At 36.5% G+C, this 18,720-nt stretch overlaps 1 protein-coding gene across 1 annotated transcript in view; it reads right to left on the bottom strand.

Moving 5' to 3' along the window:
- Positions 1 to 18,720, bottom strand: part of LRCH1 (leucine rich repeats and calponin homology domain containing 1) — a 138,662-nt gene that overhangs the window by 14,720 nt on the left and 105,222 nt on the right. The window contains exons 17-19 of the mRNA XM_075709224.1: positions 10,025 to 10,134; positions 4,782 to 4,919; positions 2,870 to 2,947 (exon numbers count right to left, since the gene is read on the bottom strand). Of these exons, the coding sequence (XP_075565339.1) occupies positions 2,870 to 2,947; positions 4,782 to 4,919; positions 10,025 to 10,134 (326 nt within the window). The remainder of the gene's footprint in view (positions 1 to 2,869; positions 2,948 to 4,781; positions 4,920 to 10,024; positions 10,135 to 18,720) is intronic.

The following is an 18,720-nucleotide window of genomic DNA, read 5'->3' as shown; positions in this document are numbered from 1 at the left end:
TTCAGATGCTTACCTGCCACCATCCCTTTCTCACATCAAACAAAAATTCTGTTTTGTCTCAAAAAATGATCATTTACAAAGATTTCCGCTGAAGTTTTACAGGAAAAGTTAGTGGCAAAACTGGACAGAAGTTCATTGTCCTACAATTCTCACACTTTTGATAGCCTACCCATACAGTAAGAGCCTTGCTACTTAGTTTCTTATTAAAGGGTCAGAACCATATGCTTAAAACATCCCTTTTGCGTATGATTCAGCATGTCCCTTCTGCATATGATCAGGAGCGTCATATGGCCATTAACAGAAAGTGATTTCAACATGTCACCCATTGTACTGAAATCCTCATCTGGCAGGTAATGGCTTTCAGAATCATCCACACACCAGGTCTTTATAAAGAGATGCTCATGTTCCTGAATTTTGTATTTGTGATTCTTTGGTCAAGATGCCAACTCCTGATACTTATTATGACACATCTGGATATGGATGCCAACTGCATTTTTCTACACTTGGATGAAGCTTCCCAGGATCATTCTGGGGAAAGCAATTTTGACCCAAGAACTGAATGCTGAAAGCCACAGGAGTAAGAGACCATGCACATCAGCAAAACACAGTAATTACTTAGCTGTTTTCTTGTTTTCATTTTCCATGATTTGACAGGATATTATGCTAAACCCGTGGAGTTCAGGAAATAGCATGTACTCTATTCTATTCCATAAACAATTGAAAACAAACCAACAGGAACTATGAGAACTTTAAATCCTTAAAAAAACCCATATGCAGCAGAATTTCAAGTTAATTCTCAGGAATTAAAGATGGACAGAAATATCACAGAAAAGCCTAATACCAATGGGTATTAGGATCCATAAGTGGAACCTATCATTTCCCCATATGATGCTTGTTTCAAAAAAAAAAAAAAAAAATCAGGTAGTTAGAGGTAGAGTTAGAGGTGCCTAGAGGTAGTTAGGCAATGTACAACTCATCAACCCGAAGCAGCATTAAACACACCATCTGTAGTTCTTTAAAAACTTTGACAGTTAACTGTCATACTTGCATACTCCCTCCAACATGTAGCAAAATTCTATCGTCTACCACCTAGTTCCGCACACAATGGATTTTCACAATATATAGCAAACATATACATTTGCAAATTACTGACAGCTAATAAAAAAGAATATCCTCAGACTACTTAAAATCTACCACAAATTTACAATTGCAAGCTAGTAATTTAATGTTTACGTGAGAGATTTTCCCATCAAGAGACATTAATGCTTATTTATATTTATAAGGATGGTTAGTTTATAAATCAGATTGTTAAGATCTGGCCTTGTGCTTAATGCTCTGTGCAACTCTGCAACAAATACACTTTAATAAAATACAAAAAAAATCCTAAAAACTTCTACACTAATTTCAGTGGAAGCATTAAAGAGGAGGGGTAATAAATACACAAAAATGTCTATTCATAGAAAAGAAAATGGTATTTTTCCAGAAAGCTTACTTACAGAAATCCAAAATAAAAAAACTTGGAGTAAAGCTTAGCTTACCCATCTGTAATATGGCACTGCAAGGATCTTTGTAAATTTTTCTGGTTTATTTCCATTTCTGAAATATCTCTTGACAACAAAGAAAACAGCTCTTGGCCTTTTCTTTCCCAACAGGCTATATCCAGAAAAACCTGACTTGTATTCTAATTCACTGAACAATTTATGATGCATTAGAAGACAATGAAGTTTGGGGCAGCTTAAGAAACACTCCATGTCTACAAGTCCCCATCACTGAGATTTTCATCTTCTCTGAAGTGAAATTTTACCTTTAATATGAAATCATTCTAACATAATAAATTACATAATTATAAGAACTAAATCAACCATTACAACTTAGAGGCCCAGCCCATAACGCTGAATTCTCAAATTACATTTATGATGAACCATTCATTGGAGTTGTAAGATAACAGTCTCACCCTCAAAATTCCTACAAATAGCAAAAATGAGCAGTTAGTTTTACTGTCCTCCAGATCAAGTGCTAAAATATAGATAAAATATAAAGAATTCAAACTGGAATTCTTTCCCAGTGTGAAATCTTTCCATTATCCTCTGCTCCCCAAGGGGGTGGTGGGGGAGGTACACACAAAATATCCTTTTGTTTCAGCATTCTTGGAACACATACTAAAAAGAACTCAGTCTTAATTATATTGTCATATGCAGGCAACAACACAGGGAAAATACAATATCAATTTTTCATGTTTTCAGATTAAAAAGACCTTGTGTAACACTTTTACCTTCTTTTGAGGGTCATGTATTTGAAATTAACTTTCTCTTAATAGGTACTTCTAGATCATAAGGGCGTCTTTGAAATATTCCCAGTGAAACTCCAGAATTCATTACATTAGTTATAAAGGTATTTTTCCGTATTAATATGAGAATAAATTACACAATGAATGCTGTCATTCTTAAATGAAAAACAGAAAACACCAAGCACCTCAATTTCTCTACTTCCAACTTCTGAAACGCTTATATCTACATTATAGAACAACCTTACTCATACGTACGTTCCATACTTAACACACAGTGGTTTTCTTCACATCACTGCAGAAGTGTTTCAGTACAAGAGATTTATTGTCCATGGCAAAGATAAGGAGGTATTGGGGATAATACTGAATTACTAATTAAAGACAAAAGTTGCAATTCTTAAGTGCTATGACATGAGCCACTTAAATGCACTGAAACAGCATTAAATCACATTATTTAAATCAATTTTATTTAGTTGCATGTTTTTATGGCTGAAAAACTGTAGTTCATAAAGTAATCCTTCAGCTTTGAAGTAAATCATGTGTTTTGCGTTTTTGATCTAGAACTGACAGACTTAATTAAATTACCTCTGGTATCCCCAGTTTTCTACATGCATCCAGAAAGTTTTCCACATTTCTCCTGCATTTGGCCATGCTAAGTTTAGGCTGTAAAAACAAGAAAAAATAGTTTATGACAAAAGAAGTCAATAACATTCATTCAGTCAATACATTAATCTATTGCATTATTCTAGTACTGAGGCACTATTTCTATATTTTTCCTGAAAACTATGCATGAAATTCTGCTCAACTTTTTCTACCACTCTAAAAACATCATGCCTACAAATACGATCTGAGTATGTAAGCTGTGGATGCTATGTGCTTTTACTTAGTTATTAAATGCATCAGCACGTTTAGATCTCTACTTGTTCACACTCAGCTTGTGAGGTTCTAATACCTGCCTTTTACAATGATTTGCGATAGATGACTGATCTTCTGGACAGCAAGTAAACTGATGAAGGATTTCAAAATGCATCATGGGGAACAGACTTAACTGTAATTAACAGGATCTTACTTTTTAAATATTTTATGTACTCAGGAATATACGTAACTACACACAATTTTAATGCCTCTGAAGAATAAATTTCCTATTACCGTACAATTTCCAATATTTCTGTAATTTGTCTCACTCAGGACTATTTACCAAATAGTTACAGAAATACGACGTTACAAAAAAAAAAAAAAAACCAACCAACACCTATTTTAATTTTTCAATGCAAGACGTGAAACAATGGTAATTCCTGAATATCCACTTAAAACAAGAATTCACTATAGTAGCGGGGACTTTAAAGAACTAATTTTCTAGGCTAAAGTAATTTGAAGGCTGTTTCAAGCAAGAGAACATCATCAATATAAAGTTGAAACAAAATGAAAACAGATTTAAAATATTTGCTTTTTGTTATAGAGAATACCACACGATTTTTATCTTTAAAAAAAAAACAACCAACCCAGCAACAAAACTTAAAAAGTTTTTGCCTCAGAAATTGCAACAGTAAAAGAAACTCCACTAGACCATCTGAGAAAATGTCTTTTTCTTAACATCTGTCTTCTTAGAAGTTCTTATAGATTGGCTTTGAAATCCACATGCTTTTCTCAGAATTGAGTAGCAATGTACATGGCAAATATTTACCAACACGTACATTAAAAAAAAAAAAAAACCAAAAAAAAGGGGGGGGAGGGTGCGGGCAGGCAGAGAGTCTAAAAACATACAAACACTCTTCAGAACCAGACTGGTATCAGAAATCTGGAACAAAGATCTGACCAAGAAAAAGACATCAATAAACAGAGACAATAGTAAGACAATTACGTTTCAAGAAATGCACACACAGAGATTCCATAGATTTTATGTCCTGAAATCTCCAGGTCCTTAGGTTTGGCAAGCCAATATTAAACCACTACAGCACATGTTTCTACTCCATTCTGTCTGCAGGTAAAAGGAATAATTTCTACATTTAACCCAATAGGAAGAATATCCTAATAAATGCTACAAGTGCTTTAGTTACATGACATCTGCTAAGCCAGACATCGTTAAAGTTAACCTCATATTTCTTCAATCAACAAACAAGGGACTAATTTTCTTTTAAAATGGGTGTCCTATAATAAAGTCTTGTCATCACAGAATTTCAGAGTGTACTGAACAAAAAGGCCATTATGAAAAAAAATCTGATTTGTTGCTAGATCAGAGAGAGGCGGGATAATTTTATTCAATTATAGATATGTGTGTGTATATATACCTATGTGTGTATATATACATACACACACTATAGTTATAATATATGAAAATTAATGAACATTGTAATAATGTAAATGTTGCCCCTAACAGCAAAGAACATTCATTGAACAGCAACCTGTTTTATGTAACCAAATACCATACATAATAAAACAGTAATCTTTTAAACATTACTCCCCTCTACTCTAACGTAACAAGAAACATTCAACTTACTACTGCTGGTGAAGGTACATGAATACTTCCTACAGACCGAGGACGAACGTGATTTACTAAATGGCAGAGAACTACACCATCCATCAGAGCAGACCCCAAGTCTTCAGGCAAACAAATCTTTAGTCTTGTTTCAATGTTCTGCAAATGAAGAATGCACACACACTTTACTATAGAAATGGATGAAGAGAAAAAAAAAGGGAATATATATATCCTCATCTTCTCCCATGCTGTAGACACATAGCCACTTTTGGAGTTTTGATTTACCAAGAAACACACTACCTTTATATAACTAATTCTTTAAAAACGAAAAACCAACCCCCTCTACCCTATGTTGGTCACTGAATTATGTAAACTTCTTTAAAAGAACTCAACACTTCAAATGCTGCTGTCATAATATGCATTTATTTTTACGTATACATATAAAAACACGTACAGATGCAATTAGTCATGTGATTGCACTACATGTGGCTCCTTCCTTTCACCATTCCGTCAAATCTTATGCATCTCAAATTTTCTTCATCAGCAGCACTTTGTATCAGAACTACATTGTGTTAATCACTGTACAGGCAGAGAGTAAAAGGCAATCTTTCCCTAGTAGCCTAAATATTACTTAGGAAGCATTGGAGTGATCAGAGAGACAGGTAAGGCAAGGCAAAACATTCAGATTTAGAAGAGAATTTTTGGATACTTGTTAGTAAAACTGAAGTCCCATTGAAAAGAATTTGATATTGCAAAATAAAATACTTTGAAAATATTTGAGAATTTTCCAGAAAAAAAACCCTACAATAAGATTGTTTCATATGATGAGTTTCCCAAATTGTGCTCCAATCTTGAAAACATTCCAACACTATACTTAGAAATAACTCTTAGATTAACTCTCAGGATAATTACTTCCATTACCTTAAAATAGGTATTTCTTGTTCCTAGTTGAACCTCCTTAATGCCATTACCTCAATCTGTGCTGCATGTTTTAGATGAAAATAGATTATTCTCTTTAAAATCAAAGGTATAGGTTGGAAGGGATTTCTGAAGGTCACCTGGTCTAACAAATTTGAAATGAGATCAGAGCCTTGGTTAGTTAAGTTCTGGATATCTGCAAGGAAGGAGATACCACAACATCTCCAGGCAACCTTGTTCAGCATTTCACCACCTTTATTGCAAAGAATTTTCTCCCTAGAGCTACTGGAAATTTCTTTCTCTGCAATTTGCGCCACTACCCCTTATTCTTTCACTGTGCATCTTTGAAAAGCCTGGCTTTATCTTCTCTATTACTACCCTTCAGGCAGCTGAGGACAGTCATATGATACTCTCAGCACTCTTTTCTCCAAGCAGAAGAAATCCAGCTCTTAGCTTCTTCCTCATACATCTTTTGTTTAGGTGCACTCACATGAAGTAGCCTCCACTGAACTCACTCTGGGGTTTCATTGTGTTTTCCCAGTTTTTCTTTTACTAGACACACTACTCAAGTACTCACATATATGGTCTCACAAGTGCCAAACGAGGGAGTGCATCATGTGTAGTAATATGTTTTGCTTTCATCTTGGATTAATTCATACATTAGAAAACACTTTTGGTATATGAAATATGTATAGAAAGTTATAGATTAAGAATATATTTTGAGACTTTTTTCCAAATCTGTTACAAACAGGTTTATATGAGTTAATGAAGAAGTTATGTAAGTTAATTAAATTTCTTCTCTTAAAAAACTGATTTGCCTCTTGGGGGACTACTAAGTATAGTGCTTTTTTTTTTTTTTTTTTTAAAGTAGCACAGCACACCTACAACAGTATTTCAATGCCAGTTCATGGTTTGAGACGAGATTTAATTAAAATTAAAGACTTCAAGAAGTGGATCAATTCTCTTTCAATTTTGTCATCATTGAAGAACTCTCTTTTTTCAAAATCGTCCATACTACAGCAAGCAGACAATTTGTTCCACTTAGCATGTCAAAACTACTGCAAGTTTAGAATCATAGAATGCTTTGGGTTGGAAGGGACCTTTAGAGGTCATCTAGCCCAACCCCCCTGCAGTGAGCAGGGACAGCTTTAACTACATCAGGTTGCTCAGAGCCCCATCCAACCTGACCTTTAATGTTTCCAGCAATGGGGCATCTACCACCTCTCTAGGCAACCCGTTCCAGTGCTTCACCACCCTCATAGTAAAAAATTTCTTCCTTATATCCAGTCTAAATCTATCCTCTTTTAATATAAAACCATTACTCCTTGTCCTGCCACAACAGGCCTTGCTAAAAAGTCTGGCCCTGTCTTTCCTATAGGCCCCCTTTAAGTACTCGAAAGGCCACAGCCTTCTCTTCTCCAGGCTAAACCACCCCAGCTCTCTCAGCCTGGCCTCATAGGAGAGGTGCTCCAGCCCTTGGATCATTTTTGTGGCCCTCTTCTGGACCCGCTCCAGCAGGTCTGTGTCCTTCTTGTGCTGAGGGCCCCAGAGCTGGACGCAGTACTCCAGGTGAGGTCTCACCAAAGCAGAGCAGAGGGGCAGAATCACCTCCCTCGACCTGCTGGCCACACTTCTTTTGATGCAGCCCAGGATATGGTTGGCCTTCTGGGCTGCAAGCGCACATTGCCGGCTCATGTCCAGCTTTTCGTCCACCAGTACCCCCAAGTCCTTCTCCACAGGGCTGCTCTCAATCCCTTCATCCCCCAGCCTGTATTGATATCGGGGGTTGCCCCAACCCAGGTGCAGGACCTTGCACTTGGCCTTGTTGAATCTCATGAGGTTCACATAGGCCCACCTCTCCAGCTTATCCAGGTCTCCTTGGACAACATCTTGTCCTTCTGGCGTGTCAACTGCAGCCCTCAGCTTGGTGTCATCTGCAAACTTGCTGAGGGTGCACTCGATCTCGCTATGTCATTGATGAAAATATTAAACAGCACCAGTCCCAGTATGGACCCCTGAGGGACACCACTTGTCACCGGTCTCCATTTGGACATCAAGCCGTTGACCATTACCCTCTGGATGCAACCATCCAACCAATTCCTCACCCACCAAACAGTCCACCCATCAAATCTGTATCTCCCCTTTGAGTGATAAAAATCAACTAGTATTTCTTGCTAGACTCTACTGCTCACGATCAAGTGGCGAATCACTCTCAAAATGACAGCTGTCTGAAGTGCCCGTTGATGTCTACAAAATAAAATGGCTCAAGTGGAGTAAAAATAAGTATGTCTCTGAAGAAAAAGTGTTATGAAACAGAACAATTTCTGTAAAAACACACCATTCTAAAGAAAAGGGGAGAATGTATGGAAGAAACACCAATGTTCTCACAATACACGGCTCAGGTGAAGTGATTCAGCTAAAGGTAACTCTGCATTTAGATCTCCAAATAAAGAAACCGAGTACTGTAATAGTTGTTTCTTCTTGTTTAGTGCCCAGCTTGGTTAAGGCTGCAGGTTCTGTAGAGTCTCACTAAATACTAACATACCATGAAACAATGCAAAAGCAAAAGATAGTAACAGATATGTTTACTCAATAAGTATGAGCTTAATGACTTACATATTCTGGGCTATTTTCTTGTACAGTACATAATGAGATGGTCTGGAAGTTGCTTCTCTCACTAAAGGACCCAGTATACCAGAGTAAACTTTACTAATTCGAAAAAATCTCACTGTGTGCTTCCAAACAGGGCCAATCTTCTAGCTTCTATCACTACTCCTTGACTTGCAATCAAACTTCTCACAAGAGACAACAGAACTTTCGTTTCAGGACACAATGCTTCAGGGTGAGGGCAAAGAAGGATAGTGCATGGAGCTGAATGTCAGTAACACATGAAACCAGTATTACTGGTAATACCTAATACTAATACAGTGTAAAGAGATCCTTATTAAGTCTCCATGATCATGCCTGATATGGTGAATAACCTTGTTCTACTTTTCACTCCGAGGATTAGCTGAACTAATACACAAGGCAGGAACCTTGAGGACATTATTTTTAGGAACAATTATTTGGGGACTTGCTACATATTTGTGGTAACTCTTAAAAGGAACATTGACACTGCTGACTAGAGTACTCTCAGAAGAACTACATCCTACTGCAGTTTATTACTGCTACTTGCATTTTCTTCTCCATTACCAGTAAGTCTGTCTCATCTAATTCCTGCATCTTGTCCTTTTGGCACCATCCAAGTTTAGAATTAGTAATATACTACATTCAAACAAGATCTGTTCTGTTCAAAAATTCAGCAAGACAAAGTAAGATTAATCCAGACTTAAAACAGGTGAGGGCCTGAGGTAAGAGAATGAAGACCTAAAAGTCCTCATAGCTCTACATTAAACAATCCACCTTTTAAACACTATTTGGTAAGTAGGAAAAAAAGTGAACCCTCTTGCTTTAAAATCAAATAATACAAGACATGTTATTTAAAATAAATGAATAATTTTAGAATTAGTCATTCCATGAAGCTAATGACATAAAACCAAATAATCTTGTAATTTGGTTGCGATATCAAAGTAATCTACCATACTTTCAGGATTTGCACTGTGAGTGCAACAATACCATCTCTTCTGTTAGTAACATGACATAACTGGAAAGCTTGATAGGTTCAGGCTCACAACATTCCTTGTGGCAAAGGCTGTCTTTTTTTTTTTTTTTTTTTGACACAAATAGGTGTCACACAAACAGCACTACCTAGGTATTAGCTGTGTAGCACAGACCCTATGGAACCACATGCAGCAATATTTGCATCAGGCTCTAGCTTCTATATTCAAGACACTGTATCAGGAAACCATCTTGTATATTCAGATCTTCAAGTGATGAAATATTCATTTCATTTCTAAAGAAAGTTGTTTCAAGCATTAGTTATCTGTTTTAAAAAAAAAAAAGTTTCTACCTTCAGCTTTAACTAAGAGTTTTCATTACACCTTTTACTTGCTAGACTGAAGACTTCCCTAGCTGTCAGGAAATAGTTGCTAGACCTCTCTACCTCTTAAGTGATCACCCTTTCTGATGAAATTAAATAAATTCTTAATTCCACCAGTGCAAGGCATGCTGTTTAACTGTATGTCATTCAGGTAACTCCCGTTATTATTTCCCATTTTTACAAAACCTTTCCTGAAGTACAGACATCTGACCGTGATAAAGCACTTCAGGAATAGTCTCATCAATGTGATTTATGGAAGTAATATTGCTTCATTTAACCTTTTTATGGTCTCCTACTTAGACAACTTTCCCAAAGAAAAGTTAAAAAATACATTCCATTAGCACAAACTAATTCTACCAACACATACCTCACGTAGCTGTTCCACAAGTTCTCTCTCTTCTCTCATCTGCTCCATTTTCCTTCGAATTGTAAATTGTGGGTCTATTGATTCCAAATTTCTTTGTGGTCTCAAGAACACTATGATTTTAAAAAAGATAGATTTTAGTTTAAAAAAAACCCACCTTGATTTATTAATTTCTAAATAAAGCAAAATCCTTAGGTACTGCCTCCAGCAAAAGCTGTTAGAAAATTTCTCTGTCCTCAGGAGGACAGAAAAATCTGATCTTGGATTATGAAAATATCATAAATGGATATTTTCTGGATATTGCTCTGAACGGCATTATGCACCATCAATGGAGAAGATAATTTTTCAACCAAATCCTAATCTCAATAAGCAAGTTTTGTCAGATGATTAAGCACCGGCACTGTCCTTCACAGGTTCTGATCCGTACAAAACTTTCTATCTAACATGGCAGGAAACACCTCTTACTCTTTTGAGTTGAACCCTCTCCTACAAGATGCTGAATTGTCTAACAAGCTGTGACAAGCATCTTCCTACACAGGACAAACTGCTTACTAGATAAGGTTATACTAAAAAACCGCCACCCACCAAAGAAAGACTAATGTAGGCAGACTTCGCCATTCAGTAAGTCTGCCTATATTAAAAAGTTGTATTGCAAATGTAGCATTGCACAAACGTTTCACAGTACTCCCTCCCACCCATCCTCTATCACTTTGCCCACAGGTCCTTGAAATAATTACATGAAATAACTGCATATGTACACCTCTACACTTCCTTTTTTGTGATCAATGACTGTTTTTAATGGTTTGGAAGAACAAGAAGATGTACGTTCAAAATGCAACTGTCACCTGTTTGCCACTCTAAATTATAGGCCAGCTTGATTATTATGGAAAATGATACTGCTTAAAAGAAAGAAATGTTTTGTATTATTACATTCCCACCTCCTCCTGAATGCAACAGGAAACCCTAAGTACCAATTAATGGGGTGAAAGTACAAAGCCTAGAAACCTAAGTTTTTACATACAGCTACTGCTCAGTCTCAATTTTGTTAATTTAAGGCCATTAAAGAAAGAGAGGATAATATCGAGTCAGTAAGTAACAGGACAGAAGAGAGGAGCCTTTTGTTTCCTGAAAGGCACATCAGAAAATTGGAAGTGTGTGAATTGCCAGTAGCACCTACTACAGGAGTAAGAAAAGATTAATTACTCTTAAGAAAGGTAGGCATGGGTGTAATCACAGTAATTCTGATATGCCATTAAAAATTGTGGCACGTCAGTCATTTTATTTAGGTTGTGATTTGGTTAGTAGGCTGAATTTTAAAAATCGTTCCTAAAAATATCTAACAAAATAAAACATTGAACCCTTGGTAGAAGGAAATTTCATATACATTCGGACCAAAAGTAAACTGTTAATGAAGCCCCTAAATCAGTTCGGGGTCAACATACAAAATTGTACCCTCTGACATCTAGGGCTTACATAAACAAGACAAAGTTTCTGCACGAGAAATACCTTGAAATCTCAGGGAAGTCTAGTCACCAGGAATCTCACCTAACTGTACTCAGGTTGATTAAGTAACAAAATTAATAACCTAAGCTACTTCTCTAGCCGAAGGGACAGATACCACCTATGGCAGTTCAGCCAACAGGCAGTAGTTCTTTCCCTTACTTACTAAAAAAGGAGCTTAAGGCAACAAACTCCTTACATATCCTTAGGCTACTTACCTGAGCCATCAAGATAGAATAAACTATGGCCTGTTACCAGACTTGCTTCCTTCCACTACCCAACTCACACAGTCATAGTTTTAACTTTTCACAGGCAACTGATATTTGCTACACTGCTGTTAAATGTAATTTCAGGAAATGCTGTATTAAAGGCTATTTGTTAAACAAAACTGCTTTTAAATAGAACACCTAAATATTACAGTTTTATGTTAGTTAACTCTATCCTTTTTAATGTCATCAGAAATCCCACTGGCAGAGCGGGAGAGCGTCCTGTAGAGAATGTGCAGGACTGAGAACTACAGATATTGACTGCAGTTCAGTTCCCTTCTCCAGGTGGACTACATAGCTTCACCAGTGCCACCATTCAGAAGGATCTACACACAGGTGCAAACACCATAAATAAAAATGTTCATTATGCTGACCTCCCACACATAACATGAGAGTAGCAGAGCCATGCCTTCAGATGCAATAGGTCCACAGTTGTGTTGACATTTAACCTTTCCCTTTGTAGAAGGCAAACTGCAAGCTCGGAATAGAACTATTTCCAAAGCACAGTGTATCAACAGATACATGCTTCTTAACGTTTTGTAGAGGCATATGTATAACTATGACTGCACATACCCAAATTTGCAAAGGCTGTTAACAGCTGTAACTACTGTTGTTAGGAAGTATAACAATCCATATACCTGATTTAAACTATGCCATTTCAAAAGCATTACCTACTGATTTAGAGAATTTAAAACTAATTAATACATTGGTAAATTTCTGATGAAAGCACTTACATATGGTGAAAATTAAACAATTAGAAATATCTAAAATGCTATTTAATAAATCATATAGTAAATCATATAGTTTAGGATGGCTACAACAACAAAAAAATCAACTCCCAAGTTTTCAAAGTACAGAAACTCTTAGCCAGGACTTCTATTAAACTCCAGAATTGTACTGAATTAAAATTTCTGCATTAGCAACTCTGTAACAATTTATTGGAGACCGCTCTTAAATTTTTAAGGGGTGAAAAAAAACCCTCCTATCACCTTTATTAAAAACTGTAGTTGCAATTTCTAAGATTTTAATTTTAGAATAGCTCGTTGTACAACTCTAATGATTGAGCTTTGCTGCCTCACAGATGAACTATCTAGATAGAACCATGCTTGAAGAGTAATATCATATTTAAATGGTATTTAAATGCCATTGTAGCTTTATTAGCAGCAGCAACAATTCAAACTATTCTCTACAAAAGCATTAGTTCATATTTATGTTCGATTCTGCAAGTATCAGAGTGTTATTATGGACTTCATTCAGTTTGGCCACAGCTATCTTTGTTTAGGCCTTTGCTAAGTCAATGTGAATGTCCCAAGACCTACTTCCTTCTGATTTCAGACTACAAACATCTGTTAACGAAAAGTAAACATCAACATTACTTATTCAATTCCAGAATGAGACATACATTCCACCACAAGAAAAAAGGCAGGCTAATCTCAAGGCAGTGGGAAACTACAATTTAAAGTTTCTAAATAAAATAAAATAAGTTTAATTGATTAAAAAACAAAACAAAACACCCCCCCCCAAAAAGCATTAGTTATAAAATTTTCAGTTATATACGGAATTTAAAGAAAAACGTTCTAATACAGGAAGTTTTGGCAGTCCTGAGTATTGCTTGCGTCTCTGCATTACACACATTTTCCAGCAAGGGGAGCCCATACCTCACACACACCTGAAGGTCTATTTTTTTATTCTTTCCAAGAGCGAGTTTCTGCTTTTTGAACCCGTGGTCAACCAAGGTTATTATGTAATGCTTGTTCCAATAATTTTTTAAACAAGTATTTTGTACAAGTCTCAACAAGTTAAATGGGTAATAGTTAATAACACAATATCTATTCGCCATACCACAGTCAAGGACAAAATTCCTTGTGAAAACTGCCATTTTTGTACTGAGTTACAATGCACGTAAGTGCACTATTTATAGCACATCAAGGAATTCAGCATCCCAAGTACTTTGTTTGACAACATTATCCTTCAGGTAAACAACAAAATGATTTCATGTGACTCTAAAAATAATAGACAAAAAGAAGGTTGGACTAATGACAGGCATAGATGAAGTCAGGCTAAAAGTTTACAGTTAGATTTCTCTTCAATTGATTTACTCAGTCCAAATTTAAGTACCAGTGAAGTTATTATACAGAGTCATTTGCTAAATCAAAGCCTCCACAGTGGTATGGACATTGGTCTTGGGAGACCTGCCTGTTCCAAGCATCATAAACCCCTAGAAATTCTGGACTTAGCCTCCTCTATTACAGAGCTGTTGCCAGATAGTTACATTAAAGATGATATTAAGTATTAAGATGCTACATTGATGCACAGCATTTCTGTATTAAGGGCCACACCTATACTAGCAAGCTACAGAGGGCTAGTGCATGGATCCTCAGCACTGGCCTGCACGTATCAATAGCGTTAACGTTGTTGCTTCCTGGTACAGTTGTAGTCGGTGCAAATCCACCCCTCTTCTACACAATGTCTAGGTATAGCTCAAGGAATAGCACAGGTAAAGGTCATTCCTCAAAGGCAGCTTAAATGCAACCATTCTGCTTAGGTATGGATTTGAATCATGCTGTGCCAACTAACCTCAGTGCCAGAGATTGGTCTCTGGTCCATTTTACTTCCTACCATAGGAAATACACTTTAAATAACAAACTTAGCCCCAGATAACAAACTCCAAACAGAAAGGCAACAGTCCTGATTGAAAAAAAATATAGTTGTAAAAGCCTTCTGTTATAACAGCCCAAGGTAATAAACACTAATATTTGCATTTGGCTAAAGAGTTGAATGACATGAGACATCTATCTGTTCCAAATGGACACGCACACGCTAGTCTGTACTGCTAGTTTCATTTAGAAGAGTAAAACAATAACAAATCTAGATTAACATAGATCAAATTCTGCACCGTACCTCCAGCATTCTCTGTTAGAATATTCATCAGTGAAACGTCAAGTTAGCTTCATATCATCATGAACTACATTCAGTTTTTCAACTTACCATTACCACAATTCTTATATTCCATACTCATTCCCTTTACGAAGCTGATTCCTTACATATGCTGTCTTTTATGGTTTTGTAATCATGAACACTGTGGCAATAGTGGGTATTGCCAAGTAATGACCTGAACTAAGAATGTAGGCATTCTAAACTAAACGTTGGCATTTATCATTCAAGATTTGTGGTCTTGGTTTCAATCTGATGTTTTTGACAGTTTCACTGCTTTCTAATACCTAAACACCATTCTAATTTAGAGCAACTGGAAGAACAACAGTCCTACTTTAAAAAAAATACATCTGCCTATCAAATATTTATAAACAGTTTAATTGTCTACGTTCTGTTTCTTCAACTTGACATTTAACTATCAATGAAGTATAAGACCTTGATAGCCCATAACATGGCCAACTTTGCATATTAGTGCCATGACTCAACATACTATGACAATAACACCCTAGAGAAAAACGAAACAAAAGCAGCAGTAACAAAATCCTCTAATGTACCTGGCCTTCACTGTGCACAGAGAATTTTGACAGCTTACTAACAGTTTCTGTTGGACAGAAATCACTGGTTTTGCTTAGCTGATTGTTTCTGCTTTGTTTCTTCATGGATTGCTCTTCTAATTAAGTTAGTTATGCACCTGCATCAATAACTGCAGATGGGAGCAGGGTATTTTTATTAAGTCAGTATCTATCAAAAAAATAATAAATAAAAGAATGCAGAAAAGACAGTAGCAAAATTAATTGCTGTTTGAGTACAACATTTCTAAACCCTTGAAAGTAAAGCAAGTATTGGTACAAGTATTACAACCTATATTGCAAATAGTTCTTGGAGTGGATGTCATGGGAAAAAGTTGTTTCACCAGACTTGAAAACAGTGATGCTCTTCACTCATTTACTTTTGATACTACATATTCTACAGTAAATTAATGTGCATCCTCTGAGGTATTTAGTCTTATAACCATCCCCTCAAGAGTACTGTCTTTCATCCTTAGCCACAAGGGGCATTTGCCATATATTCAGGTTTCTGAAAACACAAAATTAAGTAAATTATACATGGAACACCTACCATTGTCACTGTCTCCTTCAGATGGGATACTGTAGCTAAAGTTGTCCCATGTTTGTGCCTGTGTAAGTGTGTTGAAGGAGATAGGAGGAAGACTGAGGGATGGGTCTGCTGGAGGGGAGTGATAGCCAGCCCAGCCATGGTGGTACATGGACCGGAGCAGGGATAAAAGGAGTCAGCAGCATTTCATATATGGCATTAGGTTTGTATGGTAATGATGAAGATGTAATTCAAAGGTGATTAATACAAAATGCATAATTTTTGAGAAAAGAATGAAAGATGGTGCAGAATAAAAACAACGAAAAGTTATATGTTAGTACTTGCAAATCATACATTATATGCGCAGTTCAGGCTGTTAAACTTAGCAAGATCATTGTAACCATAGCGCCTCACACAACTTGTTTACAACCAAGTTTTAAGAAAAAGTACCCATAGATTTTACATTATAGCCTGACAAAAACCTTGACTGTCAATCAAGAAGGTAAATGTCAGCTGTGACATTTCAGCAATGAAAAGTTCAGAGAATAAGAATTTTGCTATTTTTTGTAACTATGTAATAAGAACACTTCCTCCCCCAAAGACAAAGAAAATTTACACATCCATATGAAAATATTACAGTACAACTTCCTAGCTGATTTTGGTAAGTAGCAACTGCATTATCCCTTGGATTCTCTTTCTGTTGAAATATGTTCTGTAAGTACATGCACTACAGATGTTTTCCTTTTGTTTTAATTCACTTAATAGTACATGCAACACTACTTATTTCTTGCTGACTCCCCCAGCAGTAAGTCCAAACCTACAACGGGCCCACCACCCTAGGAAAGTCCTGGTCCTCCGCAACTTTTACAGACTTCACAGGCACAAGAACAGACATACAATACCTCCAAAGGGTGATCCTGAGTTTGCACCACAAGCCTTGGCAAACCTGCACTGTAGACAGTCTTCTAACAAACACAAATTCAGTAATGATCCAGCTGGGCTCCCTAAAGCATACAGAATTGCACACTTCCACAGAAGCTGCAACAGAGTCTGGAGACTATTCACCAGATGACTATAAAAGCATGTCATGCCTACAGTTCATGACCACCCATCAACTCATTACGGAGCTAAACTTGTACGGCAACACAGTCCCTATTCTCCATCCATTCTACCTTCTCTCCTTCAATTAGTCATGACAACACCTCTTACTTGTTCCTCAAATCCTTCAGCAAACTATTATTCCTTCCCCACCACATCTACTCTGCACTTCTGTCTCCTGTCGATACTGTGGCAAGGATTTCTGTCCAAGCTTTCCTCAAACCTCCATTCTACAGTGTTTCAGAACTGGACACTGACATCCTTAAAATATCTCCTCCCTGCTTACCTTTAGCATGTCATCCACCCTTTCAAAGCTTCCCACTGGTTTCCTATGTCAACACAGAATTTAAATCTCTTCTCTGCCCTTCACGACGATGTCACTCCTTAATGAGCTTTTCCTGTACCTGATCACAATGTTCCTTACCACTTCTGCCACAAAAATTTGGAACTCACTTCATTTCTTGGTTTCCTACATATATATTTCCATGTTTTATCTACTAAATCCCCCACAGAAGCAACATTCATACTCCTCAAACTAAACTGGAGATTATAAACTACCTCTACTCTAAATGCTAAACCATAATTCTAAATCAATTTTAAATTACTGTGCAGATCAAAAAGCAGCGAAAACCATTTACTATTAGAAAAAAGTCCAAGGTAAAGTTTCAGTAATCACAGAAAGTCCCTGTTTTACACCGTTTCAAATCAGTGATCATAAGGAACTTCATAACATAGACTTTCTCCTTCCCACAATTCTGGAATCTGCATTAATATGATGATAATTCAGACAGTGCCGTATAAAACTTCACCTTAAACTTCTCTTCATGCTCAACTGTTTAAGAGCTCTCTGTTTAGTCATGCCTTCTTCCAGATCCAGTTTACTGCTTCTGGCTATTGGGACACCAGGTCAGCTGAACAAGAGTCAGCACCACTTAAACTCTGAGCAGAGTCAACACTGGGGTAACAGAATAGAGATTTATGGCAAACAATAAACAGTCTTTAATTATGCTGGCAATTAGGATTCTCATTTTTCCAAAGTACACATATAATGCAGTTAGGGAAGAAAACAAATGGAAGGAATAAATATCCAGAGTTTAGGAAAAAAGTAACTAGCACTCAAAAGAAAGAAAAATACTGTCAAGTTCTAATGATCCTAATGTGTTCCAACCAACTTGAAAGACAGTAAGGCAAGCACGTCCACAGATACTAACATTGTGCTTCAAATACTCTACAAGTTACCAAAAATTAAGACACTGGATTCACAAGTAAGATTATGCTAAGTGAACAGTTGCAAGGGAACAAGGGAACAACTTTTCACTTCACAATACAAACTGCTTTGTGATTTTGAGTTTTGTCAGTGCTTCTTTTAGCCTCTGAAGGTACAAATTTTTTGTTTGTTTGTCTGTGTTGCTGTCACCTTGTTCAGCAGAAACTATGAAACATAGTGACCTCAAAATGACACAGAACAAAAGCAAAAAATATTCTTGAGTACTGCAATATGTATTAGTAGATGTTCAGGTTTCAAGGGCTGGCATATTAAAGATATTGTGGCATGAACTTTGCAACACTCAGTTTCGACAATTAGCATTTTAATCAATTTATGAATCAAGTACAAAGAATTTAAATTTATTAACTATTTTGAGTGATTCTTTTTCAGAGAGAAAAAGCATTTCCCAAGAGCAAAACCACGGTTCTAAGACAACTTGGTTTTGGTTCTTTTCAATAGTAATTTTTTAAAGTTTTCAAAATTAATGTGAATTTCAGAAGCCCATACTCTATGAATGTATTTAAAATACAGGAGGAAAT

The sequence above is a fragment of the Pelecanus crispus genome, chromosome 1 (genome assembly GCF_030463565.1).
Source record: "Pelecanus crispus isolate bPelCri1 chromosome 1, bPelCri1.pri, whole genome shotgun sequence".
NCBI classification, from domain to species: Eukaryota; Metazoa; Chordata; class Aves; order Pelecaniformes; family Pelecanidae; genus Pelecanus; species Pelecanus crispus.
Note: the sequence above shows the minus strand (reverse complement) of the source record. Positions and strands in the feature narration are given on the sequence as shown.